Consider the following 27,406-nt stretch of genomic DNA (forward strand, 5'->3'; position numbering starts at 1 on the left):
ATCTTCACGCTATTTTCTTTTAGGTTAGCTTCTACATCTATTCTTTTTGAACCCATATGGCACGAGATGGTTAGTTGGTAGTACCCTTTAGTCATCGCCTCCTAGTAATTTGGTCGGTAGTACCCTCTGATGCTTCATTTGATCGGTAGTTCTCTCCAGATAGCATGAAATGACTAGTCAGCAGTATCCTCTAATCATTGCCTATTTCATATGTGTTATTCAGATATTTTAGATGGAGTGAGATGTGTATTCCAGTCCCTCTGATGCGTCATCTGGATGATAGTATCCTCCATATGACATGAGATGTCTAGTTGGTAGTACCCGTAGTCATAGCCCATTTCATATGAGTTAGTTAGCAGTAGAATATAGATATTTCAGTTTGGCCAAGTGGTTGTTTTGTGTAATTAGCCATTTTGCAACATCTTCTAGTAGTGGCCGCCTAGTGAGTACTAAGGGTGAGTTGACCCTAGGAGAATATAGATATTTCAGTTTGGCCAAGTGGTTGTTTTGTGTAATTAGCCATTTTGCAACATCTTCTAGTAGTAGCCGCCTAATGAGTACTGTACATACTACTAGGTAGTTCACTAGGTTTGGCAGTCAACTGCGGCCCGTAGGAAGACCCAGGTACCAGGCCATGGGCCAGGTTCACATCCTGCCATGATGGTTCGCGTCAGGGACGACACCCTGGGCACAGAGGGGTCCGGACCTGATCAGTACAGTCCATCTAAATATACACCAGAAAGCTGATATAGCTACAAGGGGACAACATGCGTCCCACATCGAAGATAAGGGGAAACCCCTTTCCCTTGCTCGAGTATTAAAGCATCAGCACAACCACCTTGTATGGGTAATAACTCATTTATATACTATTACTCGATTCGCTTATATATTGATACCTTACTTAGGCCTCCGAGAGGCGTAAACCGTCCTGTACGGTTTACCCCTCTAATCCCGTGCTCTTGATACAAGATTTAGGAGTCGGATCGGTACCCTAGGTGGTATAGCATTCTGTGTGAGGTACTCGGAGAAAGCCACCAGAAACATTGGCCCGCCAGATAGGGGTTCCGAATCATGACCGAGCCTGAAGAAACGGCAGGTGAGGGTAGAAGTGTTGCCCGGGCACTGATATTCTCTTTGGGCACTTCATCAGCAAGGACGCCAAGTATCGGAAGAGAGGCACGTGGTCTCGGATCCTTGGACCCACAGAGCACGATCAGCCCACCGTTCATCCAGGACCAAGTGGCCCCGGTCTCAGAGTTGGAGTCCATGCGAGCAGAGATCGCAGCTTTCCGGGAACAAGCCAGGATCGATCGGGAACAACAAAGAATCGATAGGGAGACGAACCTCCTGTCACAACAGAGGCTGCAGGAATTGGAAGATGAAAAACACTTTGCTTGCCCGGGCACTGGACAGGAGGCACCAGCATAATGAGGCACTCACTCAGGCCCTGGCTAGAGCATCTCAGGTAACGACATAGTTAAATGTTGTCCCCGTTACGGGAGTAACTGGCATGGCGGAAACACCGTCCACAGAGGGCGGTTGCCAGGTCATCTAGGTACCGGTGGATCTGTACCCGGAGAGCCTGAGGCATATGCCACCACCACCTTTGCCCCAGCTTGCTTAAAATGACCCATCGGTAACCGATCCAAACACGGCGTTACTCTTACAAATGAGCAACTCCTTGCATGCCCTTCAGGCGAGGGTAGAGGCAGCAGAGAATAGGGACACTTGGCGGCCCCTGACCACTTATGAGGACCGTCCGAGTCCTTTTACCCAACAGGTTAGAGGTGCAATTCGGTCAAACATATCAAAGCCGCTGAAGATTGACTATACGGGAATTGGGGACCCGTACCAGCACCTATAGGCTTTCCGCTCACAAACAAGTGCCAAGGATACACGGATGAGGTGTGTTGTAACATGTTCCAGGAGACATTGTCAGGGGAAGCTTTGAGTTGGTTCTACGACCTGCCGACCGGTTCTGTAGGGAATTTCAAGGAGCTCGCGGACAAATTCTTAGCTCGGTTCATCCTGCTTACCGACGGGATACACACACCGAAAGGACTACTGAAGGTTCAGCAGGGGGAGAATGAAACGTTGAAATCCTTCGTCAACCGGTGGCAAGCGGCTACCGCTAAGTGCCGGGACCTTAACAAGGAACTGGCTGAACTGGCTTTCAGGAGGGGCTTAAGAGCTGGGGAGTTCCTTTACTGGATTAATCATCATCCCCCGGGTAGCTACTACGAGCTGATGGCCACGGCCATCAGACACGCCCAGGCCGAATTCGAAACATACGGGGATAACATCAGACCAGAGCGGAGAACCTCTAACCAGGCCCCGGTGGCCAGGGATGAGCCAAGAAAGCGGGAATGGGTGCATGATCAGGGACGATCACCCCACAACTCGAGCAAGAGAAGCAAAGAGTCCTCGTCCAGGTCTAGCGATTACGTGACCACTCAGTCCCACTGAGAGGAAAGGGCACAGCAGGCCCCGCGAACACCACCACCACCCCGGTACGAGGTATTTACTATCCTCAACGCTTGGTATGAAACTATTTGGAACGAGAACAAAGATGAGATAGTTGGACCACCACCGAGGAAATTCCCGAAGAGTAAACTTACCCAACAGGATACCGGAAGGTTATGTACATATCATGAAGACGCCGGGCACAATACCAACCTCTGCATGGCTTTAAAGAATACGATCGAGTCGCTTATTCAGAAGGGCAAGCTTCAGCGGTACCTGCCCGCAAAAGAGATCGGAGCTATCGACATATACGGCCAGATCTTCACCATCCATGGTGGGGGCCCGAAGGATTTACCTCCCTAGAGGAAGAAGCGAAATTCCAGTTTCGGCCACCCGGAAGTTTTCAATTTCCACAAGGCCCCGCAACAAGGCGGCGACACTGGGTGGAAGTCGGTCACATTCCTACAGGAGGAAGAAGCTGATCTAAAGATGCCCCATGATGATCCCTTCCTGATCACGCTCTAAATGGACCACTACATAATGTCTCGGGTACTCATAGATATCAGGGCCTCGGTTAGCCTATTATTTTGTGATGCATACAAAGCTTTGAACAGGGGAAGGGCCAAGCTGTCCCAGGATAATGAGCCCCTCATCAGCTTTTCAGGAGATATAGTCCAACCCCTGGGATCAGATTACTTAGCGATCACGGTGGGAGAAAGTCCAAATTGTTCAACCATTAAGACAGAGTTCATTGTCGTCGACTGTGCTTCATCCTATAACGCTATCTTGGGTCGGCCGGCACTCTGGCGTTTAAAGACATTCATTGCAGGCCACATGCTCATGATGAAGGTGCCAACCCCGGTGGGAATAGCGACCATACGGGGTGATTAGGCTGCGACAAGGCAGTGCTATTCTTTAACGGTATCTCGGGGCAAGAGAAAGTCAGAAATGTTGCCGGTGGCCACCAACCCTCTCACAGACAGGTACGAGGACCCCAGAGATGATACTGAGTCTGATGAAGAACGGCTCGGTGCCATAGAAGACATCGAAGAGGTCGTGCTATCCGAGCAATTCTCGGACAGGATTGTCAAGATAGGTACCAAGTTGGCTCCGGCTATCAAGGAAGACTTAATCTCGTTCCTCCGCTCTAACGCATCTGCTTTCGCCTGGTCATACGAAGACATGCCCGGTATACCAACTGACATAGCCATGCACAACCTAAGCATTTTTCCTTACTCGGCACCGGTAAGACAGAAGCAGAGCCTTCACACATGATAAGTACCGAGCTATCCAGGTTGAAGTAAAGAATTTGATGGCCATCAACTTTGTCAGGGAAGTGACGTATCCCCGGTGGCTAGCCAACGTGGTAATGGTACCAAAGAAATCTCCTGGATCATGGCGCATGTGTGTAGACTACACAAATCTCAACCGAGTATGCCCTACGGATAGCTTCCCGCTCCCACGAATTGACCAACTAATCGACTCCACCGCTGGGTACCGGTTACTCAGTTTCATGGATGCGTTCAGTGGGTACAACCAAATTCAAATGAACCCGGCAGACCAGGAGCACACTGCTTTCACTACGGACAAAGGTCTTTATTGCTACCAGGTCATGCCCTTCGAATTGAAGAATGCATGTGCCACTTATCAACGACTTGTCAACTCCATGTTTGTAGAGGTCATCGGTACTATCATGGAGGTATACGTGGACGATATGCTGGTCAAAAGCCTAACCGCCAAGGACCACGTAACTAACCTATCCATTGTCTTCGCTATCATATTACGCAACAATATGCGGCTTAACCCACAGAAATGCATTTTCGGAGTTGAAGTTGGGAAGTTCCTCGGGTACATCATTAGCCACAGGGGAATAGAGGCAAACCCAGAGAAGGTGCAGGCTATATTAGACATGATAACCCCCACCTACCGGAACGATGTCAAATCCCTTACAGGTAAGGTGGCCGTCCTGTCAAGATTCATTTCAAGACTCACGGACAAGTGCACTCCTTTCTTCAAGTTACTTAAAACCCAACATGTCGAGGTAATAGCCTGGTCTGCAGAGCATGAGGCTGCTTTTCTAAGCCTGAAGGCATACTTGGCAGCGGTACCTCTGCTTTACAAACCCGTGCCCGGAGAAATGTTTTACATATACCTCGCGGCATCTTCCACAGCAGTAAGCTCAGCTTTGATCAGACGAGATTCCGATTATGAGTACCCGGTGTACTACGCTGGAAAAGGTTACACTGGTGCAGAATCCAGGTACCCGGACATTGAAAAGGTAGCATTGGCCCTCCTGGTGTCGGCCTGGAAGCTAAGACACTACTTCCAGGCACATTCAATCACCGTTTTCACTAATCACCTATTGAGACAGGTTTTGCAGAAACCAGAGACATCGGGAAGATTAATTAAATGGGCCATCGAATTGGGAGAGTTCGATATCAAGTACCAGCCCCGGACATCAATTAAGGGCCAGGCAGCAGCAGATTTCATCTCTGAGCTTATCCCCCCTCATGATCCACCTACGGGAACACCTGAACCACCGGCCCCTATCCCACAACCACCAAGCACTTGGCGATTGCATGTTGACGGCGCATCTAACAAAAAGACAAGTGGCGCCGACATCTTGGTAATCAGCCCGGAGGACCAAGTCTACGAGTACGCCCTCAAGTTTGCCTTCAAGGCATCCAACAATGCCGCAAAGTACGAAGCACTCATAGCAGGTCTACAGATCGCCCGGGAACTAGGCGTCCAGCACCTTCATATCTTCAGCGATTCCCAGTTGGTTGTGAACCAGGTCAGCGGTAACTTCGAGGCAAAAGAGCCACACATGTCTTCTTACCAGGCCCTAGCCAGGGCACTGGTTCAGAGATTTACCTCCTACGTTATCACTCAAATACCCAGAGCAAAAAATGACAAAGCAGATGCCCTTGCAAAGATTGCGGCTACTTCTCCAAGTCCAGCTTACGGGGCTACCAAGGTCGAAATACTACAAAAGCCGAGCACCTCTAAAACGGTGTCAGAAATATTCACGGTGGACCACACTGCCTCCTGGATGGATCCAATCTTAAAGTACATGGTTGACGGTCTGGCCCCGGACGATAAGGTTGAGGCCAGGAGACTCCAATTAAGGTCAGCTCGATGCACGATCACGAACAGAAAATTGTACAGAAGAGGTCATTGCTTCCCCAGCCTCAAGTGTGTGACACCAGAGGACGGCCACAAAATAATGTAGGACATACACGCTGGTGTATGCGGTAACCATGCAGGGGCCCGGTCTCTTGTGCACAAGACCCTGAAGGCAGGATACTTCTGGCCAACCATGTCGACCCTAGCTCAAACAATATCGAGTTCTTGCCACAAGTGCCAAATGTATGCAAACATTCCAAGGGCACCGCCCATTACTCTCTCCATACTCCTTGCACCTTGGCCATTCTGCCAATGGGGCCTGGACCTGATCGGTAAGCTTCCCACAGCAGTGGGACAATTCAAGTACGCCATTGTAGCCGTTGACTACCAAACAAAGTGGGTAGAAGCAGAACCTCTTGTCGCTATAACCACGGAGAAAGTGAAGAACTTCTTGTGGAAAAACATTTACTGCAGGTTTGGAGTCCCGGACACCATAGTCACAGACAATGGCACCCAGTTTGACAATGATGAGCTTAGGGCTTACACCGAGAACCTGGGCACTAGAATCCTCTATGCGTCCTCGACTCACCCCCAGACCAATGGTCAGGTTGAGGCTGTCAACAAGATAATCAAGAAAATATTGAAGAAGAAACTTGATGAGGCCAAGGGTCTTTGGGCCTTTAAACTCCCGGAGGTATTGTGGGCTATCAGGACCACGGCGACAGAAGCTACCAGAGAGACCCCTTTCTGCATGGCTTTTGGGTCTAAGGCGATCCTCCCCATTGAAACTCAAATCCAGAGTCCCAGAATCGAATACTTCGACGCTGGTACCAACATGGAAGGCCTACAGCTCGATGCTGATTTGCTTGAGGAACGAAGAGATGTGGAACACATGCATAACTTGGCAAACAAGCGGAGGATAGCTCGTTATTACGATGCCAAGGTACAATCCCGGACACTGAAACTGGGGGACTGGGTCATGAATTAGGTTTACCCAGAGCCCCGGGGGCTAGATCTATCCTGGACAGGCCCTTACGAGATCGTCGAAGAGGTAGGCCCCGCAACCTTTTACATCCGAGACATGGACGGAGTCGTTTCCCGACACCCATGGAATACGCAGCGCCTCCGGTACTATTACAAGTAGCTCCCGGAGCATCTTGTCCTAGCTTTTGCTTTTTGACCATACAGCTATGGCAAGCTACCCAACGGGTACTCATTCTGTATCAACCACCATGTGGAACTTGAATGGAAAAATGAATTATTCAGACCATTTCTAGCATTTTTACCTACACCGGACATTCCCGGACACAGCTATTGTCAGTTACTCTATTCCGATAATAAGTAATGCAAGCAAACGCTTAAAACGAGGCATAAAATCCTAGAAATTTTAATTCCTTTCAAATTCCCATTCAAGTTAAAAAAATCACCATTCACAAAAAGCCAGGACTACCTGGCAAAGGAATTAAGGATTAAGCACTGGCTCTATAGCCATTGTTCAAGACAAAGATATCCTCTACTAAAAAAAAAAATAATAACAAAAAAAAGTTCCATACAACTCCTACTGGTCATGAGCGGCACCCTGAGATCCACCGGCACCTCCCTTGGAAGCAGCCTCCTGTTCCCTCTTCGATCTTCTCAAGAAGTCCCCGCTGGAATTTGCCTTTATTCAGGTACCTGGCTGCCACCCACTCTCTATACTTTGTGATCACGGCTTTGTCTTGGGCAGCAAGTAGAATGTCAATAAGCTCTTGGGAGCCCTTGTACCCGGCAACGACTTCTTCCCTTTCAATGGGAAGGCGCTCCTCCAGATGCTCTGCTTTCGCCTTCCATGACTTAACAGAGTCTTCAGCTTCTTTCAGAGAGCCCCGGGCACTTTCTATCTCAGCCTTGGCCTCGGAGAGTTCGCCCTCAAGCTCCGAGATCCTTTTCATTGCCGCCTCCAGCTCGATTACCTTGGGAGTCAAGGATTCTACCTTCCTCTTCAAGGAGTCCCACTCTTTGTCCAGCTTAGTCTTCTCCCCATGAAGATACTTCACTTGCCCGGAGAGGCTGCTCACTTCCTCCTTCAAGTGAGTATCTTCCTCACTAGCATCGATGGCGTAGACATTGTATAGTGCATGCACAAGGTAGCAGTACTATTATTGCCACTAAGGAATAAAACATAAAAGTATGAACACACAGCATTATACGACAATAAGCCACGTACCCGCATCATCGACTCCCTCGCCAGCCTCCTGTTCTCTTGGGGAGTGTTATCCTTAGCCCGGATGCGGTCCAGGTCGATGTCCTTGAGGTCCCCAAGCATCGACCTCACAAATTTTTCATCTGCCACACCATACTCGGAGAGCAGCTGCTTGATCGGTTTCTTAGGGACAACCGGCAGCACCGGAGACAGCAGCCCCAGTGACTTGGTCGACTCCGGAAGGGCCTGATGACTCTTCTTGGACTTCTTCGAGTCCCCCTTTACATCCAGACCAGTATACGTCACCTCCACATTCGCCCCACTACGGTGACGGTGGCAATGAACCATTTTCCTCTTCTCCCCAGGCAAAAGCACGCCCTCGCTACCAAGAGACCCGCTGGAGAGAGAAGCCTGAGACCCGATTCCTTTCCCCTTGCCCCTTTCCGGGCCCACCATGGTAAGCACAGCTTCCAGTCCAGAAGCCTCCTACCTCACAATTGGAGCATTGGGGTTCGGTTCCCCATACCCTTCATCCGGTATCTCCAGCAGGATATCCTCAATGAAGGTCCGGGTCCTCTTGCCCTCCAGGTCCATGTCGATCTGTAGGGCCTCGTCTCCCTGGTTCATCAGCCTATCCATCAGGTGCATATCATCCATTTTGTCTTTTTCCTTGCCTTTCCTTGGTTTCCTCTTAGGTACTTTGACTGCAAAACAAGGACACGAGTCAGTCAAAATAAAAATTAAGTTAGTATTAGTACAAGTACCCTGGCATCGTTCCTCACCGGGTACTCTTCCCAAGCCCAACCGATCCAATATAGGGTACCGGATGAATCTGTAAGAGCTCCTTCCTTCCGCATCACCCCATACGGTATATACCCTTATAATACGTTTCCTCTCCACATCTGATAGCACATAGGACTGGTCCCAGATGGCTTGGTACGTTCCAGGCACCTGCCATTTCTTATTTTTGATCTGCCACCTACCCCCGGCGAGGAATACTTTGTTCTTCCACTTCTTACTTTGTGAGGTAGGTAGATCGGTAACAAGCGGCTCATAGTCTCGTGCATTAAAGGTCACGGTCCCTCCATACTTCTTCGAGTAAATCACTCGGTACACCGCCCGAAACTCATTTATTGTGGCCCAACCCTGCTCGCATAGGTCCCACATCGCCAGCATGCTGAGAAGTTGCCTCCATGCGTTCGGGGTCAATTGCCCCGGTGACAAATTCAACATCCTTAGTATATACTGAACTGGCTTCGGCAACGGTAGCGATAGCCCCTGATGCAGCTGATTCTCGTAGAGCGCTACCCATCCCGTCGGTGGATTACATGCCAACTCGTCCAGCCCCAGAGGCCTAAGCTCCACTTGGTCTGGTACTCCCCACCTTAACCTAACAGAAGTAATCTCCTTCATCATCATGCTTCTTACTGGCTCATCGCACTTCTTTCCATCCATCAGCGTATACCTACGTACTGGCACACCTTCCGGAATTGCAACGGTAACCTCATCCTCGGACCCCGGACCCTCATCGCTCCCACTTATTTCCTCACTCTCGGAACTTACGGATACCACCCCGGCCGACGAAGCGGTCTCCTCCTCCCGGTACCCAAGGCGGGTACCGCTGCTTGCGAGATAGGCATCTATCGCCTGCTCTGCCTGCCTCTCCGAGGCTTGATGCGACGACTCTCCCCCGAGTGTGGCTCTTGTTTCTGATTCCATCCTATTAACCTACGAGTGTCCTAGTCTTCACGTCTACCTGGAATCAGAAAAAGGGAGCGTCAGCCCAGATCCAGATCTAGGGCCCCGTGGTAGTGTGAATCACTCCCCACTACCATAAACCCAGAAACACCCAGAAACCTAGATATTCATCAAACCCAGAAAATCTAGACATTCTTACATCTATCTATCACTACTAAACACAGATTTAGTCACTAATAAGTGTATTTGGTACCACAAGCGACAGTTCAAAGGCAAACGAAAACCACATTCTTCGCACATTGCTAAAATCCCAGAAAGCTAGACAGTTTCAAACTAGAAAACCAAAAAAAAAAAACACAGAAAAAACTAGATTTATCTACAAGCCAAGAAACGATTTCTTACCTCACAATACCACAGTCGCTAGTCCGGTTTAGCCTTCCACGAAATCAGATCACCTGCTCGTCCTTCTTCTCCATAGTGTTATCAGAAACCAGCGCAAAATTTGGGCAGAGCTTTTCCACAGTGTTCGCAGAATGAAAGCAAGAGATGAGTTTTTCCCTCTTAAATTCAACTCCTTCGCAATCACAACCGTTGATAACGAAGCGTCGCCAACTGCCAGATCACGCCACGTGTCCCACTAACTCTTTAACTCCTTCAGCATGTCAACCGTCAGAACCCGAGGCGACGGGCATTTATTACCCCCTCCGGATCCCACGCACTACGTGCCTTGCATTTCAACCCCATCGGGTACTAGAGGCTCAACCCCTCTTTCAACCCCATCAGGTACTAGAGGCTCAACCCCTCCTTCAACCCCATCGGGTACCAGAGGCTCAACCCCTCCTTCAACCCAATCGGGTACCAGAGGCTCAAGTCCTCCTTCAACCCCATCGGGTACTAGAGGCTCAAGCCCTCCTTCAACCCCATCGGGTACCAGAGGCTCAAGGCTCCAACGGTACCGGAGGTTTTCTCCAACCCTAAAGGGTTAAATTGGGAGCACTGTAGAGTAGCTACCTGCAGTGTAACCCGCTCAAGACATCCCTTGCATGTGCACTTGGGGGACTCCCTACATGCACATCTGTGCCAAACCTTGTGACCAGAAATATGAAGTCCCCACCCAAGAAACATCTTGAACGGGAACTTGGGGGACTTGTACATACTACATAGTTCACGAGGTTTGGCAGTCAACTGGGGCCCATAGGAAGACCCAGGTACCAGGCCACGGGCCGGCTTCACATCCCACCATGATGGTTCGCGTCAGGGACGACACCCTGGGCACAGAGGGGTCCGGACCTGATCAGCACAGTCCATCTAAATATACACCAGAAAGCTGATATAGCTGCAAGGGGACAACATGAGTCCCACATCGAAGATAAGGGGAAACCCCTTTCCCTTGCTCGAGTATTAAAGTATCAGCACAACCACCTTTTACGGGTAATAACTCCTTTATCTACTATTACTTGATTTGCTTATATATTGATACCTTACTTAGGCATCGGAGATGCTTAAACCGTCCGGTATGGTTTACCCCTCTAACGCCGTGCTCTTGATACAGGATTTAGGAGTCGGATCGGTACCCCAGGTGGTATAGCATTCTGTGTGAGGTACCCGGAGAAAGCCACCAGAAACAAGTACTAAGGGTGAGTTGACCCTAGTGGTCGCCTGGTGAGATGATTCTAGTGGCTTCCTAGTGAGTAGCCGCTTGGTGAGAGCTACATAGAAGTGCTGGTCCAAACCCTTATAAACCCCGCACGTGTGGTGAATTTTCAAGTCGTACAAGTGGACAACTTTGGGTGACGTGGAGCCCGTGTGGCAGTGAGGCATGCACACTAGCTTGGGTAACCCCCTATTATATATGCTTATGTATATATGCTGGTGTATGAAGAAAAAAGAATTAAGGTTATAATGATGGTAACTTCCCATAATGGTAAACACTGCTGTTTCTTTGAGAACACTAAGGAAGTTATTCTTGTGATCGATCGATCGTAGATACTTGAAATAGCTCAAAAAACGAATACATGCATGTGCGCGCATGAACTCAATACGGTAATGGCAATTTGAAGTTATTGATCAATCTGGTAGATCCTGCATATATAGTTCGATCTTATTGAAGCATATGTCAGAGAAAGAATCCTAAACTTCACAGTACGTAAGAACGTAAGAAGTGTGAGCACATTGATTGAGAAAGCCAAAGTTGAATCCTAGCCTAGGTACGTGTGACTAATTGTGGTAAAGCTAGATCGAGTGAGTAATGAGATTACAGAAAGAGACCTGATGTCTACCAAAGCTAGTTAGAACTTAGAAGTCAGAACACAATTTGTGTGTTTCTAAGCTTCTATAAAGGTATCCAACAGCTAACTATAGATATATGTTATCACAGCTCAAACACTCCACTCTTCAACTGCCGAATTTAATCTTTTGATGTTATAGTCTTGCTGCTACCGTCACTTTCGATATCGCCTTCATAATTAGAGCAGACCAACTATATTATTCATATATAGTCGATACACGATGTTGCATTGTCTTGTGATGTACGACCTGATATATTACTATTCTTTTTATTTGATACATTACTTAGGGTTTAACTCCTCAATTTTAATCTTCATGCATCCAAACAAAAATTGAACTAACTAAACCGTAAACCCTAAACTTCAATAATTCTGTAGCCTAAAATAGTCAAACCCTTATTTTTGAGTACATAGGGCAAGTACATACATATCAAGGAATAATTCATTGGATGTTGGCATATTGTAGCACAGGATATTACTTCGATCAGATCCCTTAACTATTGCCTTGGTATTATTGGATTAATTAATCACACCACATGCATGCATGCCGTTGTGAGATAATGACAGATCGCCCATTAGATGCACCATGGCCGGAAAATTGACCTTCGGGGAGCTATTTGCAGAAAACTAGCTAGGCTTCTCAAGCAACACTAATTCTACCAAATTATATATCAAGGATAATTTTTCATAAATTAACTACATATTAGAACTAATTATTTCCAACTAGGAAATACGGTGATACTTTTCACTAAATTAGATATCAATGATAGTTTTCTCATAAATTAACTACAGATTTTGATAAGATCTGTGGTAATATTTATACTACTTCAAACTATGTGATAGATCTCATAGTGATTTAATCGACATCGATCTTAACTAACTTAAAAGTAAGGCTAACATGCTTAAACTAAGGTCGATAATTACTGTATTAACAGCCAGCCCCTATTATAATCTTAAACCATATTCATGTTTTTTCTTTTAGTATCTAATATATGTGTATTATATATGCATGCAGAGGAAATAACAAACAAAATGAAATTAGGAACTTGGTAACTGAAGGTAAATTTAGTGCTCCTCAATTTTGATTCCTGATTTTGTGCCTTAGCAAGAGCAAATCATAGTTATCCCTACTTAATCATACTTGTGTTTTTTTCTTTTGGCAGAATAACGAAAACTTAATTAAATGTAAAATAGTACATCTAAGGGAAGGACATGAGATCAAAATCCTTTTAAAAATAAAAATGTCAAAAAATGACCAAACCCTGAATATGGTTTAGGTTGCGACCGTATGGCTATTGCCATCCTACCATTTGATTTGTTTACCATATTGCTCATTACACCATACATTTTAATTTCAATATTGAATTTACTTATCCAACCCTCTTTTTTTTTTCTTCTTAAATATCCTTATATGACATATCCAATTAAAAAAGAATTTTTTTTTAACAAAAATCTCTCATTTAATTTATACTAATAAAAAATAAAAAAAATTATAATCTAATTTACTTCTATTTTTTTTATTTTGTCTTTCAGTTTCAATCATGTCAAAAGATTAGTAAGACTGTGAGCAACGAATAAGAGAATGATTTTTTTTTTTTGTGTTTTAAATATTTACTTTCAGTGTTCACAAAGGGTATTGCAAAGATTTTGATGAATTTTTTTTTTGATAATATTGATGAAGTTAACACTAATGGTTTTGTAAACTAAATAACGAATTAACAATAAGGAGGAAACAAAAAGACAAAAGAAATAGTAATAAATTAAGATTTGGGTGGAGAAGATGAAGATTAATTAATTGGTTATGTATTTACTGTTCCTTATAGATTTAGATTTTAAAAAAATAGTGTTTTTACTAGGCATTTTGCATTTGGGTAAACTAGTCTTTAATAATTTAAATTTTTGTACAGTGAACTAAGAAAATAGTATGGTGGCAATAGCCGTATAGTTTAAGATTAAACAAAGTCATAACAAGCTATGATTGAGACGGATCGTAGGTGTTCAATTATGTGTACGTAGGATACTACAAACTTAATTAGACATTAGTTTGCCTTAAATTCTTTGTGTTGAGGCTTTGGGACAGCCTACCTAGCCTCAATTATACTTGCGGTTAGTTTCAATGATTACTTCAATCTTGTATCTAAAGAAAAGTAGCTATACATTGAGAACTAATAAATTAGATTACTTCTCAACAACATCAATTAATTATAGTACTGTTCTCTATCGTAATCATGCATGAACGTTGAATTGTAAGTCAAACAGAATAAAGGCAAAGAAAAAGTTTGGAAATTTTTGATGTATTGATCTTCTCCAAAGATGGAGTACACAATCCTAATAGGAAACTAAATACATCGTGATATTCTCCCCCTTAACTACATAATATTCTCCTTAACTAGACATTAATCCTAATTATACTATAATTCATATAATTATGGAGAGTGACTCACGCCAACACTCCCCCTCAAGTCGGATGCCCAACTTGTCAAGTGAGTCATAAAACGCTTTGGTAGAGACTGCCTTTGTAAAAATATCCGACAGTTGCTCCTCAGTAGGCACAAGGGTAAAAGAGATGATTTGTTGATCCAGCTTCTCTTTGATGAAGTGTCTATCAACCTCCACATGTTTTGTGCGATCATGTTGGATAGGATTATGAGCAATTTCAACTGCAGCTTTGTTATCACAAAACAAGGGCATCGCTTTTTTTTGGCTTGAACCCCAAATCCCTCAACAAGTGCCTTAACCACAACATCTCACAAACTCTACGAGCCATTGCTTTTGCCCACTTCTCGTCCTTCATTGCATCCTGCACTTTACTAGGAAGTGACAAAAAAGATAATTTATTCACAAAGGCTACATATGGTTTAGACAACCTATGAGTAGACACATAATTAGCTACATGATATTTGGTCTTAGCACACAAACTTGGTTCATATTTCTTGGGAGGCTAACCACCATTGGACCGTTCTGGTAAGACTCGTGTTTGAACATGTGTAGAATCAGTTAAAGGAGTAACACTATTAGACAAAGGTGGGTTATGGGACAAAGGCAACTACTACATACCTCATATGAAGATTGAACAAGGGAGACCACTGATGGAGAGAGAGAGAGACTGAACGATTAGGAGCTTCTTCTTGAAGGGTAGATGATTCAGCAATTGTCTTTTCTGTTTCGGAATTCACAATGCTTTGTTCGGCAATAGCATGGTGAAGGGTAGACGATTCGGCAATTGTCTTTTCTGTTTCAAAACTCACAGTGCTATGTTTGGCAGTTGCATTTTTGCTGAGATCTAAGGCTGGGAAGAATGGTTGTGGTGGGAAGGCTGATCATTGGGCCACTGGACATTTTCTCTTCACTGAACGATCGATAGTTTGGAATAAAGCGATCGGTCATTGGCCCTGTTTGGTATTGTCATTCATAAAAAACACCCTGCTCCCCCTGACTATGAGTCGTAGAAAGTGGAAAATAACATGTGTCCTCATTGAATATCACATCCATGTCGACATAAAAACATTGAGAGGGAGGATGATAATGTTGTATCCTTTTTTATGAGTCTCATGCATACCATACAAAGACACACTTGAGAGCCCTTACATCTAACTTGGAACGTTGGTTCTTATAAAGATGGACATAGGCTACATAACCAAAGACACAAGTAGGAAGGGTATTATGAGATGGGATAGAGAATAACTAGACAATACCTTAAATGGAATACGACTTTGAAGAGAGGAAGATGAGAGACGATTAATAACATGGGAGGCACACAACACTATCTCTCCCCAAAGGTATTTAGGCATATTAACACTAAGAAGAAGAGCGCGATCCATGTTCAACAAATGACGATTCTTTCGTTCAGAGATCCCATTATGTTCTGATGTTTGTGGGCAAGTGGTTTGGTGAACAATTCTATGAGATTGGAAGTAATCACGAAATGAATGATTAATAAACTCCCCCCAATTATCAGAAGGAAAGACCTTAATGTGAGCATCATATTGGGTACGAACAAGATTATGGAATGCTGTAAAGGCAGAGAAAATTGCATCCTTTAATTTAAGCAAAACAATCCAAGTTAATCTTGTGAAATCATCGATGAATAAAACAAAATAATGCATTCCTGAAAGAGTTGAATGTTTGGAAGGTCCCCATAAATCGGAAAGAATTAGTTCAAAAGGCAACGTGTTATATGGGAGATACATATATCTATACAATTGTTTTTTTCGTTGACATTTAACAAAATCTTCATGTTTTGCAACAGAAGTAACATTTTGTTCAAAATTTTTGAACTAGCTAAGCTAGTACTTTCTAATTATTAGCTCAAATCATTACAACAGCTTATCCTGTCCCTGACTGGGTAGTGGAGCATGTTCTATAGGTTGCCACTTACCAGATTGCTAAAAATGGATAGACTAGATCATGATCTGCCATTGATCTAGAGGGGGCAAGTGAAGGCAATCAACGGAGTTCTCAAAACAATGTGGAAAGAAAATTGTTTGTTAATCAGTTCCTTGAGCATAAACAAGAACTACACAGAAAGTGAAATGGTGTGCAAAGAGGCCAAGGTGTTAGACAAACATTGAATAAGATAAAAAATAATTAAGCAAGCAAAGCAAATTAGTGTGCAATTTATTCATCAATCTTGTTCCAAAATGAAGAATTTATATATAGTTTTACTGAACTTAGAGCATCTTTAGCAGACTCTCTATTTTGGCTCCTTAGCTATTTTAGAGAACATGCATGTTTGGGTTTTTATTTATTTTAGCAGCTACATCTAGGGCTGGGACTTTAGACCCGAGAACCTGCAAAACTGCACCGAAAACAACCGTTTCAGCCGGTTCGGTCCTATTCCATAAAAAAAAAAAACTGCATTTTAATAAAACCGAACCGTTGCAGAAAATCCGGTTCGGTTTCAGTTCCTGATTTGCTTAACTTCCAGGAACCGAAAGAACTGAGAAACTCCTAAAGCCGTCAACCCATTTTTAGTTTTATGCTTCAATTCTTGTTCTTCCCCAATGGAGACATCGTGCCTGTTTCTGGGCTTCAATTCTTGTTCTTCGATTCCCCAAATTCAAGTCTTCACACTACAACAAATGTAAGCACGTGTGGGTATGTTTTATTTTATAATTGTTAATACTTTCTTTCCTGCAAACACGTACACCACAACCCCAAGCTTTTAATCAATTCATATATTTTCATTTTTTATTGATAAGTGGGTGTTTATAAAATTTTGTATTGAAGTTGATGGGAAACAAAGCCTGACATTCGTTTCCTTTTCTCTCATCTCTCCTCTGTTTTTCTCTCATCTTCTTCCCTTCTCCTTGAACTCACCGAAACCATCAATCCATCTATCTTCTCTATTCTCTTATCCCTTCCCTTCAGTTACAGATTAAATGCTGGAAATTATATTGGTTTCATCTTTCCTTGCTTTTTAATTACCTTGTTTTGGTTGTTAGTGAGGAAGTGGGTGGATTCAACACGTAGTCCTGTATTCTCCGCCTCCTATCCTGGACAACTCAGGTGTGTTTGACTATTTGTAGACTTGGTGTTTTTGGATTTGTTGTGTTCTTTGATGGAGAAACTAAGAAAATTGCAGAACATGATGTGGCTGGGAAGCTGGGAAACAGGATAGCTTTGCAACTTTGTTGTATGTACAGGAACCTGTTAGAAACCGTAACCGAACCAAACTAAACGGTTCCGGCAAAAAAAGTAACAACACCGAACCGGAAAAATATTGTCGGTTCAGGTTCCGGTTCCGGCAAAAAAATTCAAAAACATAACCGATCCCAGGCCTAGCTACATTAGACTCCTAAGTGGCTCTCCATTATAACTTTTAGCTATCTCTCTCCTAAATATAGAGAGTGAGAAGAGGCTCTCTATAATTTAAAACATTAATTTTGAGTTATTTTATGTAATTTATCAATACATTTAAACTATTTAATTTTTATTTAAAAAATAATATAAATTCAAAATTAGCTAAAATATAGAGCACTGATGCAGACGTATTTCTAAAGTGACTAGCCAAAATGACTTTTTATCTACTTTGGCTAAAATTTAACTCAAAAATAGTTAACATTACTAAAGATACTCTTATATATGATTTTATCGATCATAACGATGTGACTTGTTCATTAATCTATCATAAGTGGCAAGTGTTTGTCTAAATATTATCTAGATCTATTGGAATATGATAATTGGAAGGTATTCAGTGTTTTAATCTGCATTTAACCCAGGCAATTAATTAGCTAGTTGCAACTGACCAATATGAAAAACCCTACCATGTGCACAAGGGCGTAGCTACATGGACATCAGAAGGGTCAATTGACCCTGCTCACCATCTTGATGAACTCCATTTTGCCTGAAGTGTTTGCTTTTATGTAAGAAAAATATGAGCTACTTGACTCAATTTGCCCCTTCTAAAGTAACAAAATAGTTACTTTAATTTTAACTAGCTTATGACACCTTATTCTTACAAACAAATGTGTTTCTTTTTGTATATCTATTCCTCTCCATGATTTGTTTATCTCATCCTTATGTACATATTTCTTTTTGTTTTTTGTCATCATAGGAAAATAGTTTGGAGATAAAAAAAACTGTATTAGGTGATTATTTGTAGATTAGTAAAGAGTATTTTAAATCGAGTCGGTTATTATTTTTATTTTTTTCACTTAATCGACTAGCTATGTAAGTTTGACCCCTCTTAACTAAATTTTTGGCTGCGCCACTGCATGTGCATGGACTTTAACATAAGAAATTACCAATGAATACTACAACTTTAACGGTTGAGATGAGCACAACTATACAAACCAATTGCTAGCTCTCCACCTCACAATTTGATTGTGGGCCTTTTGAACCTCAGAAAATGCATGATGTTATATAATATGTGACAAAAGATGAAACAAATTATGGGATGAACTCGATCTGCAAATATACTCCACTACGCTAGTTTCTGCAGATAGGTTTTGAAATCAATAAAGCCTCATGTCATGTGTTCTTCGTTATTTACTCGGGATTTATTAATTGAGACAAGAATTTCTCAAAGGCTATGCCAACCCAGCTAAAAGGCACGTACCAGAGTCCAGAGGTTGCTTCGAACAGGAAACATGTACATCCATCCACCTCACCCGAATTAAATTTTCAGACAGAGACTGCAGCTAGAGCCAAAATCTCATAAAGCCATCGCAAATTTTGTCAAAAGAGGAAAAAGAAAATGATATCTCAAAAGGGAGAGGAGTAGATAGACTATTGTCTTTCAAATGATAATTATTGTTAATCTCAATGTATTGTTCTACTCAAACCATATACTTTAAATATATATATATATATATATATATAATAATTTTTTTATTGAACACATCAAAGGATTACAAAAAAATGTGACTGATTAGTAATATTTAGTTATGTCTCCTGTTAATTAAGCACATACATTCTATGTAAAAAAAGTACATAATATAGCTATTTCCACATTTCTAACTCAGTATCTTCCATTATCATATTCATTGCCTAAAGGTTTAGAATTTGGCTTTTTTATATTTGAACTCAATCAATCCGTATTCTTGTTATTTCCTTTATCACTTAGGGTTTATAGATTTTAATTATAGCCTACATAGATTCTAGCAATTTTATACATTCAAATACACTACTCATCACCAGGCGATGCATTTTAAGGGATAAAAAATTGAAAATTCAACATAAGATGACAATTACATTACATTAAACATAAATGTACCTGATATACTAAATAATTGACAGCTAACTATCTATTTATTTTTCTAGTTAAGTCTATTGGAGTTATTATGGTAGATCGAGATGAGCATAATAAGCCCCAACTGTCTCACTGACCAATTCACAAGATAGTCCCGTTGTAACAGTCAACAACTTACCACTACCACCTGCTTATGACTCCTCTATCCTCCTCTTAATGACCCATCTAACTTTTCTTCCTCTTTCTTTTCTTTCCAAACAGAAAAACAAAAGCATAAAGCAGCCATTTAACACCTCCAATTGGTTACTCCTATCCTTACAAACATAAACCTATACATCGTTTTCTTTTCACATACTAATTCAATTCCCACCGCTCTCATACATTCACTTCCTAACCATTTTTTTCACTCACGCTTTACATATATGTAACCATTAAACACCCTCATCTCTTCTCTCCTAAACACTTTTAATTTTTCAAAATGACTTCAAAGCCGGATACATTTCCCTCTTCCGGCAACGTTAACGGCGATCATGCAGACGACGACGAAATGTTGAAGTTGAAGAAGAAGAAGGAGAAACAAGAAGAAGAGAAAGAGAACAAGAAGCGGAACGTTCCATTACTGAAGCTCTTCTCTTTCGCTGATTCGTACGACTGCGTTTTGATGGCAATCGGATCTATCGGGGCCTGTGTTCATGGCGCTTCAGTCCCTGTCTTCTTTATTTTCTTCGGAAAAATGATAAACGTTATTGGCCTTGCGTATCTCTTTCCCAAACAAGCTTCCTCTAAAGTAGCCAAGGTATAATGACATCTCACTTCTAAGTTTTTACCATGCATTATTTGGTAAAAAAAAAAGACAAACCCTTCAATTCAAATAGGTCCATATCTGGGTTTTAATTAATTTTTCTTGTTTCTTGCTGCAGTACTCCTTGGATTTTGTATATCTCAGTGTAGCTATATTGTTTTCATCATGGACCGGTATGAATTAAGCTCGTCATAATTATTATTTTTGAATATTAATTTTCCAATGATGCATGTGAAATTAAACAATTAGTAAATTTAATTCATCTTAATCTTGTAGAGGTGGCTTGTTGGATGCACACTGGGGAAAGACAAGCAGCGAAAATGAGGATGGCGTATTTGAGAGCCATGCTGAATCAAGATATTAGTCTTTTCGACACTGAAGCTTCTACTGGGCAAGTCATTTCTGCAATTACAAGTGACATTATTGTTGTTCAAGATGCTCTTTCTGAGAAGGTAATTAATCATGGATCATGTACTAAATAATTCATACATATCTAATTAAAGGTATGCTGTTCCTCTTACTTAAGGTAGGTCCAACCCTAATTAATACGGACGAGACTGGTGGGTTAAGAGAAATATTAATATGGACCCTAATTAATACATATCATCATCGTGATTAAGAAAATAATACCCAGAAAAGAGAAATATGTTTTGGTTAGTGAAGGAAATTAATGAGTCAAAAATAGTTGGTGCATGTGGTACAGTTTTCGATATTAGAGAATAAATTAATCCGTGAAATTAGTGTTAATTAGTGTGAGGCATGCATTAGTTTCTGGACTAGGGCTCGAGACGAAGACGATGCAAAGAAGTAAATGCTAAGAGCCTAAGAGCATTTATAAGTCGGTTGGGGAGGTTGGTTGGTTGGTTGGTTGGTGCTCTGAGATTTGGTGCTCCGAGATTTGGAGCTCCAGCTGTGGATGCATATCTGTTTCTGGAAATTAATTATTGAAAGAGAAAATAGAATTTTAGAGTTTCTATAAAACTCATTAATTAGGTAATTAATGACCCGACCCGATTTAAATTCTATCGGTGCGGTCCTGCAATTTTAGAAAACAAAATTTGGGTTTTCTTGAAATCATCCACCCGCATGATCGGGTCGGATCATCTAAGCAAATGGTCGGGTCGTTTTCGTCGGGTCGGGTTTTGGTTCCATAGAAACTCCCCGCGTAAAACCCAGCGTAGAGAGGACAGAGTGAAGCTAGGGTTTCTCAAAGCAATCTTCAATTGTAATTCCAGAGTGAACTAGTTTAGTTACGTGCTAGTTAGAAAACTGGGTTTCTGCATATGCTAATTTTTGGTCTTGGCAGACCAAAAAAAAAAAAAAATCCCTTTGTAGTTTAAAATGATGAAGATGACGCTGTTATATAGGTGACATATTTGATGTGTGTGGAGTTGAATATGATATATGTGATGGTGTGCAGGTGGGGAACTTCATGCACTACATAAGCAGATTTCTTGCAGGATTCACAATTGGGTTTGTTAGGGTTTGGCAAATTAGTCTGGTCACTCTCTCCATTGTACCCATGATTGCCCTTGCTGGCGGTGTCTATGCCTTTGTCACTATTGGCCTCATTGCTAGGGTCAGAAAGTCCTATATCAAGGCTGGTGAAATTGCTGAAGAGGTCAGAGAATAAACCCTCGCTTTCTCTCTCTAGAACTGTCTATAATTTGCTAGTGGTTTGATATTTGTTTGAATTTGATTGAATTAGGTGATAGGAAATGTAAGGACAGTGCAAGCATTTGCAGCAGAAGAAAGGGCTGTAAGGCAGTACAAGACAGCTCTGTTGGGTACATACAAGTATGGGAAGAAAGCAGGACTGGCCAAGGGTTTGGGGCTGGGCTCCCTGCACTGCACCCTTTTTCTTTCATGGGCATTACTCGTTTGGTTCACTAGCGTTGTTGTGCACAAGAATATTGCTAATGGCGGCGAGTCTTTCACCACTATGCTTAATGTTGTTATTGCTGGCCTGTAAGTTCATTTTGTCCAAATATCTTCACTCATTAGTCATTGTATTCCATTCTCATTGGCAGTTTACTACCACATTTATGTATAGCAGTGCTTCCATCATCATATGATATATGAGCTGGTTGATTTTACCGTGTATATGTAGAACATGTGGAAGTTGGAGAAAATCTCAATGTGTTTATAATGTATGAACTTGAGTGAGTTGCTTGTTGTTATATATTATGATGAATATAGTCTGGAATTGTATTTAGAGTTCAGATTTTGTAAATAAGATCAAACAAAATGACACTATTGTATGCTCTTTTTTTGGAAGGTCACTAGGGCAAGCAGCGCCTGACATCTCTGCATTCATACGAGCCAAGGCAGCTGCGTATCCCATATTTGAGATGATAGAGAGGAACACAGTGAACCAATCCAGCAGCAAAACTGGCAGGAAACTGGACAAACTTGAGGGGCATATCCAATTTAAGGATGTATCTTTTAGCTACCCATCTCGTATAGATGTTAGTATCTTCAATAAGCTCAATCTTGATATCCCTGCCGGGAAGATTGTAGCCCTTGTGGGAGGAAGTGGTTCCGGCAAGAGTACAGTTATATCTTTGATTGAACGATTCTATGAGCCACTTGCTGGCCAGGTGTTGTTAGATGGAAATAATATAAGCGAACTTGACCTCAAATGGATGAGGCAACAAATTGGGCTGGTCAATCAGGAGCCTGCTCTTTTTGCAACAAGCATTAGGGAAAATATTCTCTATGGAAAAGGTGATGCTTCAATGGATGATATCAAACATGCAGCTAAACTTTCAGAGGCTCTTTCTTTCATAAATAACCTCCCAGAGAGATTTGAAACTCAGGTATTGATACATAATCTCTGTTACAAACTTAATTAGGTATATCTATACGTATGTATATATAATTATGCAGACATAAAACAACTGCAAGCTTTGACTTTTTTGTTTTGTTTTGTTTGGTGCATGTTTGCTTTAGAAATCTCTTAGTTTAATTAACCATGATCTTTATTACATTGCAAAAGGACAGTGTATAAGGTGAGATCTTTTGGAGAATTGTTGTTTATCTTCTTTTCTTTTTCTGATGGACACATTCTTGGATTTTCTTTTCCAGGTTGGTGAGAGAGGCATACAACTCTCGGGAGGACAAAAGCAAAGGATTGCAATAGCACGTGCAATAGTGAAGAATCCATCAATTCTTCTATTGGATGAAGCAACGAGTGCACTGGATGCAGAGTCTGAGAAGAGTGTGCAGGAGGCACTTGATCGTGCCATGGTAGGGCGAACGACAGTAGTGGTGGCACATCGTCTTTCCACTGTCAGGAATGCAGATCTTATTGCTGTTGTTCAAGAGGGGAAGATAGTTGAAACTGGGAGCCATGAGGAGCTAATTACAAACCCCAACGGTGTCTATGCAGCACTTGTTCATCTACAAGAGACAGCTTCTTTGCAACGCCACCCCTCATTTGGTCCTAACATAGGACAACCACTAAGGTACAATTCAGACTCTTACATCTTGGAAAATTTGGATTACCATTCTGGTGCTTATACTAACTCTTCTTGTAAACTCCAGAATAATTGCAGCTGTTGAAATAGGTGTTCACTTTGTAGATTTTCCTTTTACAGTATTGATAAACATACATAATGTGGATGCAGTTAGTTACTATATATATCTCCTACAAATACAATTCCTGATCTAGGAAACAAAATTATCAAAATCCTCTATTCCGTATGATATGATACTGATTTCGGTTAAACTGGGAATGACATTTATTTTCTATAAATTTTTGTAGCATAAGGTATTCACGGGAGTTATCTCGCACTACAGCAAGTTTTGGTGCCAGCTTTCGCTCTGATAAAGAATCTCTTGGCCGTCCTGGTGGTGATGGAACAGAGATTAAGTCAAGACATGTTTCAGCTAGTAGACTGTATTCCATGATCCGTCCAGACTGGCACTATGGGGTGATTGGTACCATTGGCGCCCTTATTGCTGGAGCTCAGATGCCTCTTTTTGCTCTCGGGGTCTCTCAGGCTCTAGTTTCCTATTACATGGACTGGGAAACAACATGCCGTGAGGTTAAAAAGATCTCTTTACTCTTCTGTGGGGCTGCAGTGGTAACTGTCATTGTTCATGCTGTAGCTCATCTTTGTTTTGGAACTATGGGAGAGCGACTCACTCTTCGAGTTAGAGAGAAGATGTTTTCTGGTACGTACGTACGGTTAAATATTTCCATATACAATAGAAATGAAATAGTCGTTTCTTTAATGCTTCTGCTGATTTCTGTACAGAACTGTATGTACGTACATGCCAAGTTTTGTTCTTCCTTTGGAAGTAATCTGTAGCATTTATAGGATGTCTTTCCGTTTATTTCATTTTAATAGATAGATCCTTCTTTCTCTTGAGATTGCATTAGAAACAGATAGCAGAAGCAATTCTTTCAGAAATAGATAGCAGAAGCATTTGACTTGTATCTGATGCTGATAATGTGTATTTCTTTATCTGTAGCATTACATAAGAGAATGGCGTTTGTCAATCATGCCTGAAAAATTAAACTAAATGACCCTCAGTGGTTAAAAAGCTTTTAAGAAACAGTTTAACCATTAGGGACAATACAAAACTGCCAAATTTTAAGACTAAAGACCACACCACCCACTAAGCTTAACTACCTATTCCAGACCCAATGGTGTCTAGTATAATCTGGATAGCTCCCCTTTATGGGGATTGGGGATATTAAAGTATTCTAGAAATAATGTTCTCCAGTTATGAACTTATGATATTGTCTTCTCCTCTTTAATTTTCTTTTTATTTAATTGCAGCAATTTTGAGGAATGAGATCGGATGGTTTGATGATACAAACAACACCAGTTCTATGCTTTCATCGCGTCTAGAAAGTGATGCAACTTTATTACGAACTATTGTTGTTGATCGCGCAACAATTCTTATACAGAATGTGGGTTTGATAGTTGCCTCATTTATCATTGCCTTCATCTTGAACTGGAGAATCACATTAGTGGTCTTAGCCACATATCCTTTGATCATTAGTGGTCACATCAGCGAGGTCCTATACCATTACTTCTTTTTGCTGTAGTTTTGAAAGAATAACTGAATAAGGATATTATTTGAACAGCATGCCAACAATTTCTACCTTTTGTTTCAGAAACTTTTCATGAAAGGCTATGGTGGCAACTTGAGCACAGCATATCTGAAAGCTAACATGCTAGCTGGGGAAGCTGTAAGTAACATCCGCACTGTTGCTGCATTTTGTTCTGAGGAGAAGGTCATCGACCTATATGCTCGTGAGCTTGTTGAGCCTTCTAGACGTTCATTTACTCGTGGTCAGATTGCTGGCATATTCTATGGTGTATCTCAGTTCTTCATATTCTCATCCTATGGCCTGGCCTTGTGGTATGCTGCCTTTACCTCCTTCTGCCCTCCAGTTTTCTATAAGATTGGAAAAATTCTGTTGTCATTGATGCTAGGCTGGGAATGATAACAAAAGCTCATATTGGGTAGTTATTTCCAAATACTTTTTTTATTATGAAAAAAAAAATGATATAAACATAAAGCTTAATCTTTAATTTGTCATCTGTATAAAAAAATCTTTTTGGCCTTACTCTATCTGTCATGATTGAAGAGCTTGATATGAATTCAAAGCATAATCTTTGTTTTTTTTCTGTCACAATCAGGTATGGTTCTGTTTTGATGGAAAAGGAGCTTGCTAGCTTTAAATCTGTCATGAAATCATTCTTTGTTTTGATTGTAACGGCATTAGCAATGGGTGAGACTTTAGCACTTGCCCCAGATCTTTTAAAAGGGAACCAAATGGTGGCATCAGTCTTTGATGTAACAGATCGTAGAACAGAAGTCCTAGGGGACATAGGAGAAGAGGTTACAAAAGTGGAAGGGACAATTGAGTTAAGAGGTGTTCAATTTAGCTACCCATCTAGACCAGACGTAGTGCTTTTCAGGGACTTCAATTTGAAAGTTCATTCAGGCAAGACTATGGCATTGGTGGGGCAAAGTGGTTCTGGTAAAAGCTCTGTGATTTCTCTAATTCTCAGATTTTATGATCCGACAGCTGGGAAAGTTATGGTAGATGGTAAGTCTTAGTCTTATGCACAAGACTTTGTTTTATTTCTTATACTAGGAACAAGAAAATTTTAATATAGACGAAAATCACTGCATTTTGTGAAGAAAAAAAGGGCGAGTGGAATTGACACCCCTTTTAAATTTGAAGACAGGACATGAAATTGGTTTAAAAGAAGCAGGGGGGGGGGGGGGGGGGGGGGGGGAGGGGGTGGAATATAAAGAAAGGGATACCAATTTATTCACCTAATTTTAAAAGGACATCATAGTTCATCCAACTATTTTTTTTTTTCAAGGAATTATTTTCAATATTATTTGCTAGACTGATTTGAAATTGTATAATGTCATTGCAGGGAAAGACATCAAGAAACTCAATCTCAAATCTCTTCGAAGACACATTGGCCTGGTTCAACAAGAACCAGCTCTCTTTGCCACATCAATTTATGAAAACATCCTTTATGGAAAAGAAGGAGCTTCTGAAGCAGAAGTAATTGAAGCAGCCAAGCTTGCCAATGCACACAGTTTCATTAGTGCCCTTCCTGAGGGCTACTCCACTAAAGTTGGGGAGCGAGGGGTGCAACTATCTGGTGGCCAAAGGCAAAGGGTGGCCATTGCCCGAGCAGTTCTAAAGAACCCTGAAATTTTGTTACTAGATGAGGCGACCAGCGCTCTAGATGTGGAGTCTGAGCGTGTGGTGCAACAAGCTCTTGATAGATTGATGAAGACCCGTACAACGATAATGGTGGCACATAGGCTGTCCACAATAAAAAATGCAGATGAAATTTCAGTCATACAAGATGGGAAGATTGTAGAGCAAGGAAGTCATTCAACTCTTATAGAGAACAGAAATGGAGCATATTACAAGTTAATAAACATTCAGCAGCAGCAGCATTGACAATACAAAACTGAGAACAGGTTTACTCAAATGATTTTTATGTAGGAGAGTTCTGCTCATCACTGTACCCTCTGTAATCTTTTTCATTTTCTTTAAAATTACCACATATAATGGAGATTGCTACTGCTTGAGAATAATGATAATACATGTTGGGAATTTCTGTACAAATATGAACGTATTGGCATCTCTTATTGATGAGTCA

The 27,406-nt window shown here is 41.7% G+C and overlaps 1 protein-coding gene across 1 annotated transcript; it reads left to right on the top strand.

Annotated features, from left to right (window-relative positions):
• The first annotated feature begins 19,700 nt into the window (after nucleotides 1-19,700).
• On the top strand, nucleotides 19,701-27,360 carry LOC133743692 (ABC transporter B family member 2-like). The gene is made up of 12 exons (XM_062171718.1): nucleotides 19,701-20,243; nucleotides 20,368-20,422; nucleotides 20,526-20,701; nucleotides 21,670-21,870; nucleotides 21,958-22,217; nucleotides 22,528-23,068; nucleotides 23,337-23,716; nucleotides 24,016-24,428; nucleotides 25,040-25,281; nucleotides 25,381-25,628; nucleotides 25,910-26,322; nucleotides 26,663-27,360. The coding sequence occupies exons 1-12, from the start codon at nucleotides 19,926-19,928 to the stop codon at nucleotides 27,202-27,204; spliced, it is 3,789 nt and encodes a 1,262-aa protein (XP_062027702.1). The 5' UTR covers nucleotides 19,701-19,925; the 3' UTR covers nucleotides 27,205-27,360.
• Nucleotides 27,361-27,406: the final 46 nt, after the last annotated feature.

The sequence above is a fragment of the Rosa rugosa genome, chromosome 4 (assembly GCF_958449725.1).
Source record: "Rosa rugosa chromosome 4, drRosRugo1.1, whole genome shotgun sequence".
Classification (NCBI taxonomy): domain Eukaryota; kingdom Viridiplantae; phylum Streptophyta; class Magnoliopsida; order Rosales; family Rosaceae; genus Rosa; species Rosa rugosa.